This window comes from Pagrus pagrus (genome assembly GCF_965226575.1).
Source record: "Pagrus pagrus genome assembly, chromosome: 20".
NCBI classification, from domain to species: domain Eukaryota; kingdom Metazoa; phylum Chordata; class Actinopteri; order Spariformes; family Sparidae; genus Pagrus; species Pagrus pagrus.
In genome coordinates, this window is record NC_140207.1 from 20,691,951 (window position 1) to 20,717,039 (window position 25,089).

A 25,089-nucleotide genomic window follows, 5' to 3' on the forward strand; every position below is an offset into this window, starting at 1 on the left:
TGTTTCACTCATCAGTCACAGGACAGAGGCAGAAGACAAATGTTCTTCACTGGACTGTACCTTTGCATTCTGAATGCACGGACAAAGGGCCCATGTAGCACTGGACTGCACATCTGCACTGGGGTTTTTCAATAACGACCACACCAGTCGGACTCCGTCAAGCTGATCAATGATTCTGTAGGGAGAGAGAGACAGGAAAGTAGTGTAAATAGTGGTAGAGGGGAGACTAATGATGAAGGAAACAACAGAAAGAAATAACCATGGAAAGAATAAAGAAGATTGAGAAAAGTGTTGCAATTTCAATCAGTACTTTCATTAAGAATACATTTCTGCTTGAAGGATTTAAGAGTGTTACTGATCTGTTTCTCAGAGCTGGGGCTGTATCAGCCTGGCCAGTAGCAGTATAGCAACAATAGCCAAGTTGGATCAAAGCGTCGATTGATTTCAGCATTGGCTTTTCATCGCAACTTGCCTTCAGCCCTGTTCATTTCCTCTCCAGGCCTGCAACCCACCCACTGTCTGCTCACTCAAATCAATCTTCAAGGAAAAGCCTGGCGATTCTAGGGCCAGAGGTTAACTCGCATACATCTGTTTATAGTCCTTCATACATGGGTTTATAAATAGAAACTGAGACAAACTTACACTTTATGCTGGTCGCTTGTTTTTCAACCAGAGCCAAAAAGAGGACCTCTTTCCAAATCAAACAGAGCCAGAGACAGGTTGCTCTATATTTCATACAGTCTGAGTGAAGTTTACTTAGGCACAAGCTGTATTTCATGTCATATACATGACTGTAGTCAAAACTGCAGTCAGGGTCTGGGAAGCCAAAGAATTACGCCACAGTGCACCCGTTGTCTGGTGTAAATAACATGTAACGTATTCCCCATGTGTGCTTCCACCAACAAGGCCGACATTGAATGCTGTCATAATTACTTAAACACTCCCTAATCACAGTATCTCCGTGACTGGCAACGAGCGAACACTCATCAGGGACGTCCCCTGCACCATCTGTCTTCCGTTTGCACATAAATCAGTCTGGAGGGATCATAACATCAGATTCCAGTCTGCGGGGCCTCTTAAATCCGGACCAAAAACAAAAGTGAAGCGTCATATCATCCGCCAAAACAGCTCTGTCTTCCCATGAAGCAGGTATGAAACAGATTACCAATGAAGTCGCAGCTGACAGTGATGAATTAGAGGAGGAGACCACAAACCCTGGAGGCATTAAACAACGTGTGTTCACTCTTGTAGCTACACAGGATTCAGTGGAGGAGGCGCAATGTCATTAGCCACACACTGCCTACTGGTTGAGAATGAAAACAAACATATGAGTATTTCATGGAAAACTTGAAAGTGATGAGGGTTTGTTTTAGGCTCTTTGCAGTTATGGATGACCTGCATAAGAATGATGAGGAGAGAATGATTGAGCTGATCAACAGAATGTGGTATTTGAGTAAAAGTTTCTGTTGGGAGAATTAAGTCATGTTAACTGACAATAATGCTGTAGCTTACTGTGTGGTATTATGCATCATCATATTTGCTGGCAAGACAAACATCGTCTAATCACAGGGAATGTGAAAAACAGCTCCGGCGGTGTTGGTTTGGAGGAGGAAACAATCACATTTGAGTTATGTTAATTGCTCAGCAAACTACTGTACACATACATGACTAAAAATAAGCCACTGCCGCAAAACATACAGAGAGCAGCTATTGAAATAAGAATTTTCTGTTTACAGCCAATTGTGAAGGCTGAAAAATTACAGTCTGGCCTAAATTTATACACTGTGAGAAAACATGGAGAACATGATGAAGCAATGCAAAACACGCCTCTTGTGTGAAGTCAGTGGCTTTATTTTGATATGCTTCGCTTTTTATTGAACCCGTTGTTTTTTTCCTCCAAGCTATTGTAAAAAGCTCATATGATAGTCTTAACAGCTAACAAACAATATAAACTCAGTCATTAAGTTGTATTTGTGTCCAGTGCTAATTAAGAAGGGTCATGTAGTCCATAACAGCCTTGTAAAAGCAATGAAGCACAGATTGAGGGTGAGGTTAAAGGAACATTGAACAAAGACTGCTCTGGAATGTGGTTCACTGTGTTTTCTTGGCCATGTAGTCTTGGACAGACTAGGGCTTTAGGTATGTTCGTCTGACCAGCTCAAGTCCTAACAGTGACCACAAAGTTATAGTAAAGCACCGGGAATGGAACCACAACCGTATTTAACACAGCAGGTACAATAAACAAAGCTTTTAAAATCTGTCATTATGCTGTGGATGAAAGGGAAAAGTACCTGTATAATTACAGATTAAAAGAACATAGATTTTGTTAAGCATCAGCCCATGACACGTTAATGATATTGTGTTGAGATCCTGGAATTGATGTCTTTCCCTTGTCAAAACATATGACGTCAATAGACGGCCAAGAATATGTGTTTGAAGCTAATTCAGTAATAATAGTGAGTAAGCAACAAATCACATTTTAAAAGACACACAAAAACACACGTTGGCCTTGTGCAACTGTGCTCTAAATGTCAGTGCTAGCTGGTTGGATGCCCTGCAAGAGAGGGAGACTTACGCCATGTTGTCTCTGTCTGTGGCACAGGCGCCCACTGCCTTGGTTACATTCACCAGCAGCGCCTGGTTAAATGACACAAATAGAAAATACATGCATGAATCAAAATAGGAGTACGTTCTAAAGATCAGATGAACATTTATGTGGTAAGATAAAAACACAACATGCCTGGTTTGTTCCAGTGAGCAGGTTAACTAGCAACTTGATGCCTCCACACTTGCGGATGGTGGCCTTGTTGGCAGGTATCTGGGCGAATTCTCCCAGGGCTCCCACTACATTTACCAGAACCTCTTCAGGTTGATCAGTCAGCAGGGCAAGCAGAGTCTCCAGGGCTTTGTACTCCTGAAGCCTTTCAAGGGTGGAGAAGAGGAAGATAGGCATCTTATTAACTAATGGATTCACATTGTTTAATTATATTCACTACATCATTGAAATCAATGAACAAAATAGATGACAAAGACTCTAGCTCTTAGAGGCTTTGGCACGGGGGCTTTGTGCTAACTGCTAACTTCACAATGCTAACATGCTCAGAAATATAATTTTAATCACAGCATGCTGATATTAAGGAGGTACAATAGTTAATATGGTTATGTTTACATTTAGGAAAGGCTGTACTTAGGCATAGCTAAATGTGAACGGATCTTAGTTTAAAGGTCCTGCATTGTAGAAAGTGAGATTTCCTGTCTTTTGTTATTATAAAGCAGGTCTAGGTACTATATAAAAAATTCCCTTTAAACAAGCTGTTAAGGACATCTGTAAGGTGTAATGTCACAACTATACATCCCTCAGCCACACCCCCCACCATGGCCGTGGTTGCAAAAAACACTGGCGGAGTTTATGCAAAAACACAATGGGCGGTACCTGCTCAGGCCTTTGTGAGCTGATTAGTCAGAGCAGACTGGGCTTTTCAGGAAAGAGGCCTTAAAGACACAGGTACTAATGTGGACCATTCAGATAGAGGGTGCTAAGTATGAACCTGAATATGAGCATAATATGGGCATACTGATTCGCTAATTAGCACTGAGCAGAAAGCACAACTGAGGGTGATCGGAACGTCATTGTCGTTTTTGCAGGATGTGTGGTCATAAACAAAGGCGCAAGAGAAAAGGTTTTACAACTCATGCCGAGAGGAACAATGCAAATGTGCCTAATTTCATGGCAATCAAACTAATAGATAAAACACAAAACACAATAAATAAAACACAAAGGTCGACCTCATGGTGGCGCTATAGTTAAGTTGGTGGTTCACCATTTTTTTTTAGGATAAATCACCTGTGAATCATGAATGTCTGTACCAAATTCTGAAAAAAAAATGTGGAATTTTTGACCGTGGTGATAGATGAAAAGTTACTGGAATATCAAAGTCAGGACAATGAATGTCTGCAAAAACCAGCATTGCAATCTGTCCAATAATTGTTGAGATATTTCAGTCTGGACCAAAGTGGTGGACTGACCAGCTGACAGACAGACCAGCAGACCGACAACATTGCCATCCCTGGAGCCTCACGGCTAAACATGCTATTACTTATCTAAGTGCACACAGCCATACAGGCATAAATTTGTTACTGCAACCCAGTAGTACAGGCAGTTTTCCCACGGCCGCTCACAGTTGTCCCTTGTCCGTACTTCCATTTCCAAAGCTTTGCTGCGGTTTGGAAACTCTCCCTCCCTCTTTTGCTGTGATTTTGCCTTGTTTGCCCATGCTATAGAGTGGTAAACTATAGTAAACATTTAAAAGGGATATAACGTGGTTGCAAAAAACCTCAACAAACCTCTGATGTACAGTTAAATTCTATGACTGTTTTTATTCACAGTTACGGTTGCTGGCAGCACAACTCGTAAGCTATTGTAGATGGCCAAGGTCATTTGGTTTTGGTCAGGGTCCACTGACACACCTATTCTTACAAGTGAAAACACTGCTAATGATCAGAGGAGCTGCCAAAGTTAAGTTCAGTGAAAATCGCCATAAAGAAAAACAATGGTTTTCCCATGTCAGCGCTGAAGTGTCATCTGCAATTGCCTACAGTAGAATTATCTTGTAATCACAGACATAACTTTTGATAAATGAACGGTAAGTCATGTCTATTTTTGTTAAGCCAATCCCAGCTAATTACGTGATGGCAAGAGTAAAATTACACAAGACTGCCTGGAGCGGCTTCCACTGCAAACACTGGGCTCCACACAACGGGAAGCTTATTAAAGCCTGTCGGAGGACACAGGAACCACAGTGGGACTTCTGTGTAGCGCAATTTTATGACTGATTTCCTTTCTTTTACTTTTCTCATTCTTCTGCACTAGATCACACATTCAGCTAAGTGCAGAAAGCTTAACTGCTGCCTTTCATTCTAACTTTGGCTTTGAGGAAGGCCCATGTCAAAGTAAGACATTTCAGGGACCCAGAGCTGCTTAGCAATCATGACAAAATGAGAAAGATTGATGCTTGTGAAATTTAACTAACTGATCAATTTATTTCATTTAAAAGGACACAGCGGAGCAGTGACTTACTTGGGTGAGCAAAAAGCTTTTGTGAGGTAAGGAGAAGTATCATTTGGAGGAGCAATTATGGTGTGCTCATCATAGGGCTGGAACAGAGGTAAGATGGAGGGGTAGTCAGTAATTGAAAGCTAACCCCACAATCTTGACCCCAAACATTACTGCGCTGGCAAATACAGTCGAGACTTGGCAGTCGTGACTTTCCATTGCGAAGTTATTCCCTCAGACTTTTGTTGAGGCTTTTTACAGCACTTTTGTGTGTCAATAACACCTCAGTATACAGGCTCAAGGGGCCACATATCGATGCATGCATAAATCTGCAAAAAATAATGTTTCAGTGTTTCCACTTTTACAAAGGCATTTCCAGTTGCACATATAAGCCTGGCTTGGTACAGCCATCCATGTAATATTGGAAGCCCTACAAAAAACACAAGCTTATGTGGTCTTAAAACAAACACACTTATGTACTTCATAGTTATGAATGTAATTAGATTTCAGGGCATCAATCATCTCCCATTTTGATGCATCATTAATCAGGAAAATGGCTTACACATGCTGCTACTTGTCTTGAGCGGCGGTCCCCCGACCTCAATACTGTCCAGACCTTGCAAATCATTAGTCACATAAAAGAAAAAAGTGATGTTGTTTGCAAAGGGCCACGGGGTCTGTTTCATTTGACCATGTTCTGAATGAAAGAAAAGTGAAAAAATATCCACACTCTGCTACTCATATATATATGATAATATATAAAAAATATATTCTAAAATGATTTTCAATTCAGTACACCACTCAGCCGGTGATTAATTCTTAAATGAGTGCATGCCCCTAAAAAGCAGTTACCAGCCTTTGCCTTTTGACAGTAATGGCTTGGTCACTGACCTAGACATTTAAAGTGATTCAAATTGGCCTGACAGAGGATAAAAAAAACACATCCACTTACACATTCAAGTGTGCATTTAAAACATTTGCCATGCATCATGCTGGTTTCCTCCTGAAGAGGTAGCCACATATCACCTTTGTTCACATCCAGCTGCCCACATCATCCAAAAACCAAAGTAAAACATTAACACAGATGGGAAAGAAACCATGAAATATTATGGTCTCTTGGTAATCTCACTCGGATACCTTTGTGACATGGTAAATTTAGAGTGAGGGCAACCAAGTGTTTTTTAGTGTTTGCAAATGAAGTGTCACTAAATGTGGTTTACATGTGATTAATGGCATCATTATAATTATTTCTATTATTGTTATTATCAGTAGTAATATAAATATTTCACATAGCAACAGTGTGACAAGTCATTACAAATGGCAGGGAGCCTGTGCTGGCAGCAAGTGTATTATGCTGCCACATTACTCATGGCCAGTGCAGTAACTTTGTTTTATCATTATGCCAAGTTGCAGTCAGAAGGGTTCCCAGTATGTATGAGTTTCAGTATGAGTTTTTCTTTAATTAAAATTATCAAGAAGCCAGTTTGTAAGCTTGATTTGTACTATTAAACACTGTCTGTCTATAGAGTAATATCTATGCCACTACCTTTAATCATTTAATGACAATAATAGTATAAATAAATTAAAATAAATCAAATGAAATTGTTTTCTTTCATGACGCGTGTTAAACGGACAACGATCTGTCCATTTTGCTTTAAAAGAATGTTATTGTCATTCCTCCGCTCCTGTAAAGGAATCCTCGCTTAACTTGATGTGACAGCAGACGCTCAGTTCCAGTTGGGAGGACTTAACTTAGACTTTAAATGCAGGATATCATTCTGTCAGTTATGATATATGAGGTGAAGAAATGTCCTGAAGAAGTGCTTCTGCTTCTTCTTCTTCTTCTTCTTGTTATTTCTAGAATTCTACTGCAGCTCAACTGTACAGCCCTGCCTTTTATGAGTGAAAAGAAAGGCATACTCACATAATCTTACCTCAGTGAAAAGCCTCAAACTCTAAGATAATGTCTTATCAGTTTTATGGCTACACTTGAAAGAATAGGTTATGAATTGATTAATATGTTACAAAGATATATAATTACTGTATGTGTGTGTGTTATATATAATAGCCGGGGTCTCACACCGAATAAGAAAGTTACAGCTACACTACACACATCATTCTTTCAAAAACGCACCAGTGGAAATGCATAGTGCTGCCAGGGCATGCTCTCTGGCCATTATTTATTTTAGAGGGCAAATTACTGACTAATCATCTAACACTTAAGTACAAGTCAAAAACCCATCCAGAAATGTCACAGCTGAAGCATCCAGGCTAAATGACACTTAAATAAACCTCTGCCTTCCATGACAAATGATTAAAGGCTCTGTCAGCCTGCTTCCTCTGACATTAGACAATCACCAGCTCAAGGCTGATTCTTTCAGTATGCCTACATTTGGTTAAATACTAACAGGACTTGACTTACACATCACTGAAATCTATAAAATCAGCACACTGACTTGAGCATTTGTTAACGCTGGGAAAGATTGAATTGTAGCAGCAAACACTCACATAAATGATCGGAGCGGAAAGAATCCAAAAACTTTACATTTGAAGCAAATAATCACTTCAAGCTGGAACAATGGTAAAGAAAGGGAGACATGACAATAGCATGTGAGTGGAAAAAGTGACACAGCTAGTCATGAGTGAATAAAAAGTATAAATACTGTATGTGATGATGGCATGACGACCGTAATGCACGCAAGTCAGTTGAACCCCTGACTGGTGTTCTGTGTTCACATGCTGTATTCACATGCTGTAAACCACATCATCTTAGCGAACATTTTCCAAAGGTTAAGGCACGTGTGTGAAAGGCCTTATTGCTGTTAATCCACTCTCATTCTGAGGCTCATTAGACTGCTGTTCCTATGTATAACGACTGATTTATCAAAGTCATACTAATCTCTCACCACTAATTACAAACATATAATCACACAAACCAAAAGATATTACTACAATGTGTTTCTGTATCTGTGATATGTTGCGTTTGTGTGTGTATTGGTAAGACGTAATAAGGTGGGACCCTGAGTCGTGGCTTACTTAGCTACATTCTCCATACTGATGGAACACTTCCAGATGGCCCCGGTGGCAGCGGCCAAGAGCTGCTTGTTGTCCGCCTTGCTCAGCAGTGAAACCAGTGGCTGCAAACCTTTGTACTTACGCACCAGGACACGAGTTTGTTCGTCCTCAGCACACTACAAAGGAAAACAGTGGGTCTGCATTATTGCCTCTACAAGCTGGTTCTACTTAGGAGAAAATAAATAGTCTCAGAAACTATTTTACTCCTTGTCCTTTTTTTTTCCAGTTCTGGTCATTGCTTTCATAGACTATGGGCAAGAGTGTAAAAAACAGGTACCTTAAAGATCGCACTGGCACAATGCATTTGTAGCTCATCATTGTCACTGCTTAGGTTTTTGACCAAATCCTTGATCATGCCCTCCCTCTGAATGGCAATCCTGTAGCTTTCCTGCAGTGACATGACAATTGGCAGACCACATGAACAACATCAATTGTTGAATGTGTAGTTATGTCACATATATTTTGTGGCTTGTTTGTTGGTTTGTCAGCAGGATTACACAAAAACTACTGAATGGATTTCCATGAAACTTGGGTGGAGGACAGGTCTGGGCCCAGAATAGGACTTTTGGTACGGATCCAGATAAAGGGATTCATCCATAAATGCTTTTACACTTTCTTATCATTGTGAGATGATTTTTGTGAGATAGTTTTTCAACATATTCATTCATTTCTCTGGGAATAATGCATGGACTTTTTTGATGGCTTATGTGTGCCAAATGAAGTACAGTATACTGTACAGTACATCACCCTCAAGGTAATTATGGTTATCCAAAACTAAACTGAAAGCTAAAACAGTTGAATGAAAAAACATTTCAGTTAACTGAAATAAAAACAAAAGGTAGACTTCAGAAAAAATAAAACTGAAATGATATTTTGTACTTATTGTAATAACTATTCTGAACTTCTTATATCTTGCTCCTGACAAATACCCTCCATACTGCATTAAAAACAACTAAAACTAATACAGAAACCAAATAATAAAAATGAAAATGAAAAGAGCAGACCCTCTGGAAACTGAAACTAACTCAACTGAAAACAAGAAAAATTGAGAACATAAAAAATAAAAACAAATGAAAAACACAAAACTATAATAACCCTTTCCTTCACCTCTGAAGCGCACTCCTGCAGGGTGCCTACCACAGGAATAAGCATGTTCTCGTGTGGAGACTTGAGCAGGCATCCCAGCAAAGGGATACCCTCAGCCTTCCGGATGGCTTCCTTGTTCTTGGTACTCTTGCTGCAGCTCCACAGAGCCAGAGCCCCACAGCGAGCCACCTCGACATCCTTCTCTTGGTTTGCAGTCAGATTGGCTAAATTAGGCACACATTCCAGCAGCTTCACCTGAGCAGAGAGACAAGGGGCCCGCACTTACATGTGAATAAACATGAACATGAAATGTGTGCAAACAAGCAGACAAGACCACACATGTTTAGCAGAAAACTTCCACGCATAAATTCAAGGACTCTGAAAAGTTTGCTTGCACGATTGGAGTGATAATGTACTGTTCCAGATGGCACTGGAAGTTGTTGGCTGTGATTAAGGGTGTAATTAAAATTCTATTACCACTGGGTCTGCAAGGATGAAAAAGCCAGAGATGCTAGGAGTGGAAAACTGTCAGGATAGATGTTGATGTTAGGCTTGAAAAGCCCAGTGTGACGGTTTATGGCCATCATTCAGTGTTCTAATCTGTAGCTCCTGGCCAGTGAGACAGAGCAGGCAAAGCTATAACACACAGCACAGTTCAAAGGTGGTCTTGTAGCATAGCGTGAAATTAATCTGCCTCCGCGAGCGACTTGCACATGAGAACATCCGATTTGGGGCTGAGGAAAATATACAAGCCATGGAGGCTTTAATCACAGGTCCCTCTGTCAACAAACATGAATGCAGGTCAGAGGATGTCAGGGACATTCTATCTGTTTTGCCCCAGCAGCCACTCTGCTGTTTTCAAAACCTGTGTGAAAAGGGATGGATGGGATGCTATCTGGCATTTGCATACAGTGTGAAAAGGGTATGAAAGGGTGACTGACTTGCAGTGCATACAGTAACATACAGTAGTTCAGGAGAGTCTGGATATGTGTTTTACACTTTAAACAAAATAGTAATGGTAATACGTGGATCAAATTAGAATAAGGCACCATCCTGTTTTTCCAAAGGTTCCATGGTGTCTGTGGTTTAGTGCGAAAACGTTTGTACTAAATCACAAACTAGACACAGACATAAACAGACAAGTGTTTTTAATGGAAACTCTACCACTGTACTGCATGTACATTAACACCAATACGGACAGATCAGGTTCTGCTCCGCAGTTTTCTCTTCTCTTGCACATCATATTGGCAATACAGAGAGGTTTTTAATAATTTTTTGTTGCACCACTAACCTGAATTTTAAGTATACCCACCAGTTTTTTTATACCGCCGTACTGCCTGACGGTTCTCCTTGCTCTGCGGAACTTGGCCACGTTGGCAATGGTCTCAGCAGCTAGGGCCTTGAGGTCCTTGACTGGTGAGTCCAGGATCTTCACGATGCTCTGCAGGCCACCCATATCAACAATGGCTCGACGTATTTGCACGTTGTGACTAATCTTTCTCAGGATCTTCAGAGATCCGATCTAATGACACACAGATGAAACTTTCACACTTATACTTATAGTGAGGTCCTTAATACGCGTTACTTAAAGGTCATATTGATAACATTTTTATGTTGATAAATCACTTTCTTTTTTAAATAATACATCTATAGAGCTTGTAGAAAGGTGCAAAATAAGAGTATCTCTTTTCCTTAAAAACATTACGATGATTGTGAATTAATAATTGAAAAAAATGTTGTCAGGTCCAAAATGATTGTGATGTTTCATTCATCTCTGTGTAAGAATGTTGACAGCTGGTTCCAAGTTCGAACAAGGTTTTCAGCCAATAATATAACGACGCTGGTATCACGTTGAATCTCTGTTTTGTCGGTGATGAACAGTCTTGGTAGCTGCCAGTTTGTGGAAAAAAGACAACAAAAAAATGGCTGAGTTACAGTATGCACCCAGCGCTAACGTTAGCTAGCAAAAGCAATCTTAACATTAGCTAGCAATAGCAACGTTAACATTAGCTAGCGATAGCAACATTAGCTTGAGGGGGTAGATGATTCGAACAACAGTGGGGTTCTGATGTGAATCCAAGGGTAGAGGGGAGATGGAACTCCACATTTAGTGGCTGAATGTTATCAATAACATCTTTAAAGGTATAGTTGGTAATCCTGTTCAGCTGCAGGCCTGTAAAAACTCTGACCAATCCCTGCCTCTCGGTCCGAGTTGAAAGAACCAATCAGATGTCTTCATGTCTCGTCCTGCCTGCACCCCCCTCTGCCCCCCCACCCATTGTTTTAGTTGTTGTGCTTCGGGGTTATTTTCATGAAATATGTAACGTTAGCCAACTTAGCTACTTTTGTAGCTTGTATTAGCCCAGTGCTAACGGCTCTCCTCTGCCCTGCTGACGGACTGTCTGATGCACGTTCAAGTTTGTGGGGGCGGGGCTTTGGACGGAGCACTGACGGGAGGGGGAGAAGGGGGTGGAGCTTAGACGAGGTGCCGCTTTCAAATCTTGCTAACTTTCCAACATTACCAACTATATCTTTAATTAGGTAATACGACCCCTGTAAATCCTTACAAGACATATATTAACATTAATACACCTATGTAAGTGTTAATAATAGCATAATAAACATGTAAACACGATTGTGATGCTATCATTATAGGGTAGTTCCGGTATTTTAAACCTGGGCCATATATTTACATGTTTTGGGGTGTAAATGATTCATACTAGACATGTGATAGAAGTCTCGGTAAGGGTAAAGTCTCACTCTGATATCTGAGGTGAGTTTTCATACAGGAAAACGACAGAGTCGGAGAGTGGAGTTTGGAGTTACAAGGAAATACCAGTCAGAATTTATTTCCAAAGTCATGGAGGAATATTGAACTGATTTTGACAATCTAGATGAGGCAACTACAGTAACAACTTACCTCACAAGATTTCAGAGCGACACTTCTCCACAAGCAAGATTTGTGTTTCTGGTCACTTTTTACCAAATGTGGTCTAATGCTGCAGGAATCTTTTCTATAATGTCATCAGACACTTAGAATAACAACCTCAGCCTGTCGGTGGCAAAAAACAAGCACTTTTAATTGACGTAATTCTTGACATTTGGAGTTGCCCCAAAGGATGACTGTAGCTGTGTCGCAGCTGCCAACTGAGCCGATTTACTGGACCAAATCCAAAACTTTTGGGTCAGTATAAATCATTTACAAACCAAAACACGTAAATATAGGGTCCAGGTTAAAAAAACACCATAATACCTTTTTAATACTTATATAGTCTATTAATATGCATCTTATAATAACTTATAAGGGCCTTTTTACTGTACCTTTTAACTAATGCTTATAACATAAATATAAAGCATTATCAATATTTTAAAAATGATAGATCTGTATTGTAGAAAAGAAACTATTGCCCCAATGCCAACATGAGGCCTTCTTTCGTACTAAGACTACAGAGAACAATATCCAGTAGCCAAACATTATCCACATTTCTACTAAAAATAGACAGGACAGAAAGCCGTAATAAAATCGGGTTAGAAAGCACCCACACATCATTAGGCAAACTGGTGAATAATTGCTACCCTGTGTCTTTCAAAGGCACGCTCTCTACCCAGTGCTAGTGTTTCTGTAACTAAAACACAGGCTGGCACACATAGCCGGCTCTGTTTATGCCTGTAGGCCATCTAGGTCCAGCTTTGGCACAGCTACTCACTTTGCATTTGACTTCATCTGTATCCAGCAAGTTAATGAGGAGTTCAAGGCCACCTACATCCCGGATGGCCAGTTGGCACGTCTCCTGCATCAAATTAAAGTCCATCATGGCGCACAGGGTGAGCACAGTGGCCGTCTGATCGCCTCCCTGTAATAATAATGCCAAACATGAATGAATGAAAAAGAGGAGACAGAAAGGACCAGAGAAGGGGGGAAATTAAACATTAAACAGACATTTGGAAAGGGAGGAGGATACAAACCTCCTTCCACCTCCCCGCCCTCCCTCTCCCTCTGTTGTTTCCCCACATAATATCACTCCTGCTGGGGTTGTTTTGTTTAAGCCACAGCCTGCTAAGTGTTTGTGGTTTGTGGCGGTAAACACTGATGGAAAGAAATTATTTGCTAACAGAGCACTGAGTACTGACAACAAGGTCAAGCCTAGAATCCATTAGACATTGCCCTTAAGATGACAACTATTAGGATGACTAAAACCCTGAAACTAATGTTTTGACAGTTGCTAATACACACAAATCATTTAAGACCTGCACCCTAGCGATTAGCAACTTAGCAACTACAACATTACTAAATCAACAAGTGTTTGAGGGGAGAAAATCTGCTGTTTGATTTAAATACAAGCCCATCCGCACACATGGGGCAGGAAACTGATTAGGTTTTATTGCCACTGAACTACACATTCACATGTGTTCACGAAAAAAAATAAACAATACACAGATTTAAAATTGGACATGTGTGGTCACAACCTAACATGTGTGGTAGTGGCAGACTAAATTTAGTGACCAAATACTTGTTGTCCTTTTTCAGATTCTCCTCACAGTGCATAAATCCACATAATATCCTCAATGTGGATGGATGTTGACAGTATTATGGCACTTAAAATACTAGTCTCGGGGTTGGTGCTTCGAGAATGTTAAAATACCATCCAGGCGGGCAGCAATGGTGTTTTTAATATCACCATATTTAGTCTGCATCATACGCAGTTGCATACCAAACTTTGTTGACACGCAATGGTTTTGATCACAAGAAGGGGAAAAAATCAGTAGTCAGATAAAACAGAAGCTCATGGTACGAAAATGCATCAGTTAGCTGCTGTAATACTAGACCCGCTACATGGCTTTGATATGTGACACTGAATCGTCCAGTCCAAAGTCTCCTGGCAAGTGAACAATCAAATATTATTGCCTTTTTTTGCAGCGGTTTAAATGTGCAACAGATAGAATTCTCATCTAGCAGATTCAAGGTCGCCTCAATCCTTCCAAGATTCAGAAGCCTTTATTAGTTGCACACTTCTCAAACAATTTGAGACTTCAGGACCATCCTAAACAGATTATTTAACTAAACGTAAGAATGTGGCATGTCCTACTACCAGTTACCTATATACGTAAGTAGAAAATAGCCTATCACTATATAGAAGGCTGCGGCAGTAATCTGTTTCATGCAGCTGTTCATCAGCGTGGACCAATACCACAGTCTCAAGTGGTGTTTGATCATATCTCCCTCACAAAGCAGCGCTCTGACACAGCAGGATAACAGCCACATGTGTTCTCCATATCGTGATGCTAGCCTAAATGTGAACCATTTGCACATTAACAGCAGTGGATCTACTGCTTCCTTTGTCTCCTCCACTCTCGCTCTTCAAAGGATTCAACAGGCAAGGTTCGTACCTTGTAAAAACAACGAAAAAATGGCTATGTTTAGGAGTAATGGCTGGGAAAACAGATCATGTGCTTTCATTTTTGTGAGCTTTGGTCTTGAAGTATTGTCGAAATTCTTTAAAACATTGACAACATCTGACTATCTTTAATGGTGAAAGATCTTTGACTCTCTGAGCATGATGGGGCAGATGCTTAAAGTGGAACCAATTCAAACACTATTCGACCTTGGAACAAGAAATTCAACAAGACTAGGTCAAAACCTAGTTCATGGCTGGACCGTATTTGGTCATGGTCCGAAAATGTGGTCTATTTATGATATGAATTCCTGGATATGAAATGCTCCTGTGCCAAAATGAGCAGATAATTCCTTTGTCAGCATGCAGTAGTTCAAGAATAAGTTGAATGGTCATTACATTCACAAGTTACATTCATAGATTTCTTTTTTAATATATATTTTACTAATTATTAAGACAGCTACTTTAATCCTCGCTACATTTTTGATATATTTTTTTCTATTTTTTCGCCTCTATGCCCCCCTCTACTGAAGCACATTTTGCCTATGATAGAGATGCACTCATCAACATCAGAAAAGGAAGTATGGGGTTTTTATTAGAGCAGATTGAGAGAGGATCTCCACCAGCGGCCTCTGCTGAGTGGCCAGCCAGACCAGCGGGACCAAACATCACAGAAAGCGCTGCAAACACCCCAGGAAGAGAGGAGATAAAGGCCATCAGAGCTAAGCTGACCCAACTTGGACCAAGAGCTGTTCCTCTATCAAGCCTTCTTCTGGCTAATGTCTGATCGCAGGAGAATAAAGTGGAAGAAGTGCGACTCAGCAACAGGAAATCAGAGACTGCTGTGTGCACATCTTCACAGAGATGTGGTTAACCCCTAACTTCCTGGATCAAGCTATTGAAGCGGATGGGCAGACTTTGTTCAGAGCCAACAGGACACAGGACTCCAGTAAGAGGAGAGGAGGAGGGCTTGAGAACAGTGAAACCACAGCTCCCACAGTTACACCTGAAACTTCTAAACCACAGGTATGTCGAGTCTGTTTCTCTCTGCTGTTGTTCTTACGTACGTGGTACGTAGAACCAGGCTGGATTAAAGTAGATTTTTAATTGACATTATTCTGGTCTGGCGGTCCTGCTGGGGATAGATCTGATGTTAGCTAATGTCAGCAATCACAGCTAAGATTAGCTAATGTCATCTAACACTACTAACATGAGGGTCCATGTGACAAACAGCAGCAGAAAGAAACAGACTTATATTGATGATAACTTTGACTCATATCTTCAGGAGATTAAAGAAATTGCAGTGAGTCTGAACTGCACAGAAATCACACTGACCGCACACCGGTGGCTTTCATGGGTTCACCTTAAACTGGTGGGAACAGTGAGATCCATAATAATGCTGACATTAGCTATTATAGAGAGCCGATGTCACGCCCCTTCTGGTGGACCTCCTGAGACCTTATTTTGGGGGGGAAAACTGTACAGTAGTCGATGGGATTACAATTTTGATTCTGTTTGACTTATGTTATGAATAACACATTTGATGTTTGTCTATTTAAAAGATAATTTTTCCAGTCAATAAAGTTGTTGTTGGTCCTAAAGATCGTAAAATACCGTGCGTTCTGAATAACATACTTTTTCTTTTTAATTTCAGTACATACTGCAGCTGCAGTTGGATGCTGTATGCATGTAATTGGGACTCATGGTGTGATCCATTGCAAGTTGGAATTTGGTGAGTATTCCAGACTTCCGATCTAAAAGCGCCCCCAGTGCATCTGCTCAGAGAGACATGGATGCTCGCTGCAAACGGGTGTTTTGACAAAAAGTCAGATCAACTAAATGAAAGTGAAATGACAACTACAAAGTTGTATTTACTGCATGTTTTACAAAACAAACACTACATATATGAGTAAAAAGTGATGAAGAGGTAAAAAGTAATTGTTCACTTTGTACACTGCTGAGACATCGTGTGTGTTTATATTGGCGAACTCGGGCTACACAGATCTTGTCCAACTCTACATTGCACTTTTCTGTGTTGGACATTGTTTATTCCGAGTTCCGAGTTCCAATGGAACGTACTGCATGAACACTACTTCATCATAACAGTGCATCGTGAACTTTGACCCTCTTGCTCCTACTGTATATCCGTTGCAGCCTCAGCAGGAAAAAGAACATAGTACTGGGCTGCTTATATGTGCTTAAATTGCATCTGTCATTCTGTCAAATGAGCTGTCATCCGTCAGTGAGCTGTCAAATGTTTGTGCTCTCTCGGCTTTGTTAACATTCGTGCAACACGCTGTGACGTATGTGATGTATCTTCTGCTGCACAGAGGATTGTGGGTCAGAATAGCCAGAAAAGCATGCTGCAACCACATGTAGTAGGACATCCTGGTAATTTTGCGGGTAATATAAACTAGGTTTAGCCATTTGATTATTCGCACTTAACAGAGAGTACCATTGAGGCTTATTGGAATGTCATTTTGTAAAATAAATGAATAAAGTTTTGCTGTTACTGACAGTGACCTGGTTATGGAATTAGATCTCTAGGAAATCTCCAAAGTCAGTAGGATTCATCCTGCGAGGAACATGAATGTGTTAAAAGAAATCATATTGCGATTATTTTTTATTATATAAAAAATTATATTTTTATTTTTACAGATACAGCGATTGCGATGTGAGTCAAGATTAGTGGGAATGATAATTTTTGCATCACAATTTTCATTTTCACTGAAAAATACTATTAAGATTATGATGATGTGACATTTATTGGGGTATGTGCCTGGAAAACATGTTTTCTTCTTCTGGAGAAGCAAGATTTGTAGGCCAATGCATCTCTGCAGTACTTCATCATGATGCTGTTATGTCACACATTTTACCTTTTTAAAAAATTGCAGCTTCTTGCGATTTGGATATTCCACTTGGCTATATTGCATTTTCGATTATATTTCGATAAATTGTGCAGCTCTGCTCTGTACCAAATTTGCCAGCAATCCATCCAATAGTTGTAAATACAATTTCACTCTGGACCAAAATGCCAACCCCATGGTAGCGAGAGGAAAAGTCAGGGTTCCGCCAATGTGATGGATTTACTTCTGGAAACTATAAATGTATAAACTATAAAATTTCTTCTATCCATTTGTTAATGAGATATGTGAGTCTGGACCAAAGTAAGATACGTCGCCAGAATGACGTTGCCATCCATATGGAGCAATACATGTAGTGTTACATACATATAAATCACAATGCAAAACACTAAGGTAAAAGGAAGTGACAGATAATATGTAAACCCTCTTCAGGCCTAGAGAATTATGTAACGACAGCGTATACAGCAAACTTATCCAACAATACTGATGCAACTACATACAGGACATCTCCACAATAACACATTCCATTAACAGAATTTAAAGGAGTACCACTCCTTTGCCACGTGCTATTTAGGCAGATAAAAGTCATTACTCAGCAGTTCAGTGGCAGCTCATCTAGTAATGATTATAGGCAGTTGTAAAAATAATGTATCCCCTTGTCTGATGACATAACATATAGTCAAAAAGGGATTCAGAAGAGACTGCGCAGTACGAGGGATCAAATTCCATTCATAAAGTGAACCCGATATCCGCCACTTAAAGATGCTTTACACATTTTGTCTCTTCCTTAACTGTAGGTGTCTCAGCCTGAGCTACTTCATAGCTGATGCCTTTATATTACTGAATGGAGGTCTTATTCTAGTCTGGTTCCTCTGGAGCGACAGGCTGGATTGTGCAGACACAGACTGGCCTGTCTGAGCCACTCCAGGACTATAAATCATAGCACTCAGCATGTGGGAGCAGGTATGGGGTTAATAGGGCTGTCAATGATACCCTGTTGACCTCAGGCCCTTTTCGTAAACCATTTTGTTGTGAATATTTTGTGCATATTGTGTGTGTTGGCTTGGACTTGATCCCAGCAGGGGTAAACGTGCATATTGAATATAAGTGCTGAGATACATAAGAGTGCACGTCTACAATGCTGGACTGGTGACAAGTGGACTTGGGCGACTGCCAGCCATAGTAAAGAGAAGTAGCGTGTGTTGGCAGAGGTCGAGCCATAGACGATGCATGAGGTTTCATACTTCTCTGCAGTCTACAGCAGACTTCATAGCAACGCTACTAATGACAAGAACAAACCCAATCTCCTGCTCTATTATGGGAGCGGTACCGCAGGGATGAATGAATGATCACTAGTTGTTTCTTGCTTCGTATTTGACACAAGATCTCCTATAACGTAAAACTTGATCACTTAAGAGGACTTGCTGTCATAAAATGAGTGCAGTGCACGCTGAGCAAACGTCTAGTCAGCTCTTTGAATTGAAAAGCTGCTGCTGAACTAATGAGAAAGAAATGATGCAATTATTCTTGTGCGTAACTTCTCCAGACAGGACATGCTGTAAATGTATTTACAGGCATTAAAAATTAAATGTTTTAATTCAGGGCTGTAGTTGTTAAAAAAAGCACGGAACATAATTGACTTTAAATCCACTTCTGCTGAGAAAATGAGCCGATACTGGCTCTTGTTCACTGGAGACAGGATTAGTTTTAGTGTAGCAATTAGTAGAATGGTTCTCATGAGAGAAGAGCAGGGCAGTAGTTCTGTGAATGCCCAGCAGAGGGAGAGCAACCTTAATGAGGGCTGAACACAATACCATGTGTGTCAGGGACCCAGCTCAGCTTGTTAATCTACAGAACTTTAAGGGAAACTTATAGTAACTGAAGAAACAGAGGAAGAAAAACTGCACTAAAGGTAACTTTTTCTAAAAATCAGTCCTCTTCATTTTCCTTTGATTGTGACTGTTTAGAAAAGCCATCTGCTCAATAAAAAATAAAAAAATAAAAATTATGAATATTGTAAAATTAAATTATAAACATGTTTACAGAACACAATATTGAAGTGTTTATGTGTTAGTTAGAAACATATTGCTTATCAGACACAATATTTATATATGTGAGAAAATGAAAATTGTTTTATGTTTAGAAAGACACAGGCCAAGCTAACCGATAGCAGCTGGTGAATTTTCGCTTTATTTAAACAGACCACACCATGTGATGTTATTCAGTCTTGACTAGCAAAACTTCCCTTTAGTCTTTTAAGCAAATTTTGACTTTGCTTGTCTCTATATTCCGTACATATACGGACATAAGTACTGTAAATAAAAAGCATGATAAAAAGTTTGCATATACTGTGGCAGTGACGCACTACAGACTGGAATAAGGAAAGGTAATTATATTAATACTGTTTTCCATGTCCGTGTTACAGACATCTCCTACAGTACATACATACACCTGCACAAACACACACACATACTATATGAACCTATGCTTGCTGGATTTGGTCAGAGACCATGTAGCTATTTTAAAGGTACAGATCTCTAGTCATACAAGTAAAAAAACAAACACAAATCGGAACCCGAGGCAAATACTCCTACATAAATATCATTAAAACACAAAACAGAACATCCATGCGTTTCTTTATGAAAGAGTTAAACCTCCCTGAGTACAAACGGCTGTCTATAGTGCAAGGGGGAAAGAAGTTTGGTGTGGTGTGTGTGTGTGTGTGTGTGTGTGTGTGTGTGTGTGTGTGTGTGTGTGTGTGTGTGTGTGTGTGTGTGTTGGGTGGGGGGGATCTCCTCCTAAAATAAAACAGATATTTAACTTGGCCCGTGCTAAGTTTCAGCATCTGATGGTAATGATATTATAAAATGACTACTGGACAAACCCCATAAATAACTGTGCTGTGTGGTTTCCAGGCAGACAGACAGCTAGGATACGTTGGTTACTGCACTGCTGCATCTTGCTGAAGTAGGGACACACACACACAACCCCTAAAGCTGACGCCACCATTCCACTGAAAAGTATGAAATACACAAACCGTCTGAATTTGCCTCTTTCATATCATTTACATCTTATTTTTTTTCCTTTCTGGAAAGGAATGGCAGCCTGCTTTTAGAGTGGGAATTTCCTTTTGTTATACTCTACTGCATTTTGCTAAGCTAAAAATATCAACCTAGATTTGAACTTTACAGCAGTCAAGATCTTCTCATTTTCACCATGAACGATCTCAGCCACAGAACACAAATCTGTTGGTAATATCAAGAACTGTCACATTGTATTTAACTATGCTATGTAGACTATTATTACCAATGAACTACCATTAAAGGAACAGTTTACCAAACAAAGAAAATTCAGACATTACTGTATCTACTCCCCCCAATGCTGATGGAAAGTTGGGCTAAGTTTCGTCATCCACAAAACATTTCTGGAGCTTTCAACGTTGCAGAATTCTCCTTAACAACTGAAGTAGCTGGGGGCTTATTTTCCATTTTCCAGCCATTCTCCAGAAATGTTTTATGGGCTACAAAACTTCCCGACTCGCCATCGGCAAGGGGGTGAGTAGATAATGACTGAATTAAAAATTTTGCCTGAGCTCTTCCTTTGCTCATTTAATTTGTCTTTCAGTTGAAGCAGCATTTAAGGTGTTTCTGCTGTTAAATATAAAGGGATAGGTTCATAACAAAAATAAAGTAACGCAGTCAGTTTTAATACAATCTGCTTGAAAAATACAGACCAGATAAACAGATAATAGAGACCACTCAGTGAGGCAGGGTAATCACTTAAGTCAAGTGGTCAGTGCGGTCAGTCTGGGTCTTTTGCACTTCTATCCTATTTTCTTCTCCCTCCATGTTTTGACACATAAATATTCACCATATGCCCTGTCAGACCTATCAGGAGCGCTTCATTTTTATGCTTCTGCGGTGTGTGCAAACAATCCCTCCAGCCTCTGCCATCAGACAGCTTATTTCCCTCCGCCTTGGCACATGTGCAACCAAAGAGGCCCATGTCAGAAACCAGGGACCCACACGCCGATCAAACCACATCAATAAGCATCTTCCAAAGCAAACAAACAATTTATTTCATCTGACATCCTCTTTTTTAGTGAGTGGCACCTTGATATGAGTGAGGCAAAACAGATAGTTTGGATTATGTGATTGGTCATGATATCTCGCAGCTATCATAAGTCATGACTAAATATCATTTTCCATGGATTGCAATTCCTGAAAAGTTTTTGAAAGTTGGAACACTGACTCAGGACAGCATCAACATTCTTGCACGGATGGAGGAGGAAAAGAGCACGGACTTCATTGTTTCCTGTCAGTTGCTTGAAATCAATCAGAGGAAGAAAAACAGTTATGCACAGGGTGACATTCTCGTACCTTAAGGTACTTGACCAGTTTTTGGATCTGCCAGTATTCAGAAGGTAGGTCTGTGTTATTCTCTGGACGGCGCTCTGGCTGCTCTTCCTCCTCCTCACTCTCAGATGAACTCTCACTGAAAACGTCTGTTGGCACGGCTCCTGCTGGGTTTTTTCTGAACAAAAAAGAGCAGATAACAGTGCAAGTTAGACTTCAGATAACAACCCACAAAGGTTTAGTTTAGTTAGTGTAACAAGCAGACGATTCATAGCTGGACAAAACGGATGGAATCTCTTTTTCATACATTTTAAATAGGAAAAACAGCCTGGTCATCCCACACAAGGAGACCCATTAAGGATTTTGCAATTCAAGTGTCAAGTTTGAACTTCCTCCTAATCCGAGCAGCAGGAAAAGAAAGACTGGAATAATCAGTCAGGGGAGGACTGGAGTCTTCATCATATACAGAGCAAAGACTTGCAAGGTTATTGATGCAAACAGAAACGCAGATGGCTTTTTAAGGCCACTTGGATGACTGTATTATGAAAATTGGGCACTGCGGAGCAATGAAATTTGGTACGCTTTCAAATGGGGCCGCTGAGAGACAGTTCCCATGTATGTAGAAAATAGCATTGCCAGGGGAGCATATTATCAGAAGGAGCGAGCCGATATGAAGGAGTGTTTTCCAGGAAGCAACATGATGAACACGGAACAAGACCTTCATGAAGCGGCCAGCCTGAACACTGTCCTGGGTGGTGTGCAACAACAACTGTGATTGAGTGAATGCACCCTGTAGTCTTTTACTGCCTTAACGCTAAGTGATGAGTGGTAAAGAATGCTATCATTTGCTAGCATCAATTTATGTTGCTAGCAGTCTCTGTACATTGGCAGATGTACTGTAAGTATGGCGGCAGCTGAGGAAATACACCTGCCAAGAGCTGAAGGAAGGAAAAAGCTTTTACATAGGTTCTTGTTCAGTACAATGGCTAATATATTTGCAGCTTACACATTCCACTACACACTTCACAACTGCTTAAACAGCATTGTGCCCTTCTTATATGTTCCTAAATCTTGTGTAGGTAACTCCACCTGAAGAGAAACAGTCCTAATAGATTAAGAGCTAGATCTGGACACTTACATTTTCTGGGAGGACAGGCGTCCTGGTAAAGAGGACACAGAGAATTCTGCTTTCATCTTGCTCTTGGCCCCCAGCTTTTTCTTCTGTATTTCACCAGACTTCTCCTTCTCGGGGCTCTTACTGGGATTTTTTCCCTCTGCTTTCCTAAAATGATGTGAAGTAAGAGTCATTATGCCTGCTTCTATTTTGAAAACGGTTATTTTTCTAACATAATCATTATTTAACAACTCAAGACAAGAGGTTCAGTGGGCACTTTCTTTAGAGATACTTTTATCATGAGCCAGTTTCTCCTCAAATGGGTATAGTTATCACAAGGTACAGCTGCAACAGCTCAGCCTTGCTAGATCTATCAATCAAAGACCATATGTGATAGATCTTTTGGGATTTTTTCTTCGACTTTTTCCCAACATTTCTGTCGGTAATTGGGTAGAAAGGGTTTCCACACTGTGAACGTATTTATGAACTCAGATCTTGGTGTAATCAGAAATATTTGCACTTGCCCTAAAATTTAGAAACCATAACACCGTCTCTTGTCTAATGTGTGACAGCTGGCGGACGCACTTAGCACATGTGACGGAGGCTTGACATCTAAAAAGCCACTCTTTTCTACAAGTGGGATCCCCGGCGCGCAAGTTACGTCGTGGCCTGAAGATATTTCAGGACACATCTAATCACATACCCACATGGAGACACGAGACCAAGATTCTTCCATCTCGTATATGGTTCATATTTCTTCTCGCCGCCTGCCTTGTTCGGCGTGTACTGTTGTCCCGCCTTCTCATGCACATTCTTTTCCTGTTGCTCGCAAGACCTCTGGGGTTGGCCTTGTTCCTCTGCGTCAACCGATTCCACATGCTGGATCTTTTGTGTTGATGGAAGCTCTTGAACTGCAAAATCCTGTCAGTAAGTGGAAAAAGACAAAGTCTGGAGAGTGAGGAAAAAGACCTCTCTCAATTTGCACCAAAAACATAGGGATATACAATAAAATTTTGTTTCGTAAAACTGTATGTACTCGAGTTGTGAATTCCTCTGAATGATGCTTTTTAAAACAAAATAGTCATTCTGATGCTTCTTGTGAAGCTGTGTGACATATTTTCCACGCATCTGACGTGATGCCATTCTTCGAGCCACATTACATTTCAATGACTGACAAAGTGTTTACTCCGAGAAGCACATAAAAGCAACAGAGCAGTATCAGTGACACATGAAAAACATAAAATTCACATAAAAGAACTTTCTCAACAATATGTAGACCTGCTTAACAATTCAGTCTTTATTGAGGCACTGGAATAAAATAACACTTTCCTAAAGCTTTACATAAAGGAGGTCCCCCTCTGTTAATAAGCTGAACAATATCAAAAAGTTTATTGTTTCGGTACATTCCTCTCCCTAAAGCCTAGCAGCTTGGCACAGACAAAGTAACGCCTTTGTGTCACTGTTATTCAGTTATGATTTTTTTTTTCTTTTACTTTTGAAGGTCTTTATACCAAACTTTACAACCTATACACGAATGCCAATAAGACACATGAATGGTTTGCAGGCAGGAGAGTTTTAATCGCAGACACCTGCTCTGCTGAAATAGCTCAGACTGTCATTGTTTGTTAGGGGCTTAACATTTTTAAGGGCAGGGAAAAAGAATTAAGATGTATTTCTATGGCTTGTGTTCACGCACAAGCTGGTGCCAAGCATGCCTGATCGCTTTTCCAAAGACTTGTTTTTCATAAAACACAAAGTGACCTGCTATTGGAAACATACAAGTCAATTTACCCAACCACAGACCCACAGTCTTACTTTATTAGGCTAACCAACCTTCTTTAATGCTATTATATGTAAAATGGACAAAGTCCATGCTTACAGAAGGGAAAGCTACAAATTCCCTGACATGCCACAGTAAAAAGTCATATTACAGGTGCAACTCTGCATCTGAAAACACTACAAGCCTGGAGACAAATAAACCAGACTGTCGCCTGCACTTTTTTTAATAGCAGGTGACATTCACTCATTAGCACTTTTCTTTTTCTTCATTTGTCTTTTTCTTCATACTATTTAGCGACCTTAACTCCAACTTTTTACATGTGTTTGGAGTAGATGTGTATCTCATTACTTGATCCATACTGATGGAAAA

General features: G+C 40.3%; 1 protein-coding gene across 2 annotated transcripts in view; it reads right to left on the reverse strand.

Annotated features, from left to right (window-relative positions):
- The window catches only part of odad2 (outer dynein arm docking complex subunit 2), a 47,360-nt gene that overhangs the window by 11,978 nt on the left and 10,293 nt on the right, over positions 1-25,089 (reverse strand). For both annotated transcript variants that reach the window (XM_084340993.1, XM_084340992.1), the window contains exons 8-18: positions 23,644-23,861; positions 22,965-23,108; positions 21,851-22,004; positions 12,922-13,068; positions 10,527-10,736; positions 9,236-9,469; positions 8,406-8,516; positions 8,090-8,244; positions 2,741-2,921; positions 2,576-2,637; positions 61-175 (exon numbers count right to left, since the gene is read on the reverse strand). In XM_084340993.1, the coding sequence (XP_084197119.1) occupies positions 61-175; positions 2,576-2,637; positions 2,741-2,921; positions 8,090-8,244; positions 8,406-8,516; positions 9,236-9,469; positions 10,527-10,736; positions 12,922-13,068; positions 21,851-22,004; positions 22,965-23,108; positions 23,644-23,861 (1,731 nt within the window). The remainder of the gene's footprint in view (positions 1-60; positions 176-2,575; positions 2,638-2,740; positions 2,922-8,089; positions 8,245-8,405; positions 8,517-9,235; positions 9,470-10,526; positions 10,737-12,921; positions 13,069-21,850; positions 22,005-22,964; positions 23,109-23,643; positions 23,862-25,089) is intronic.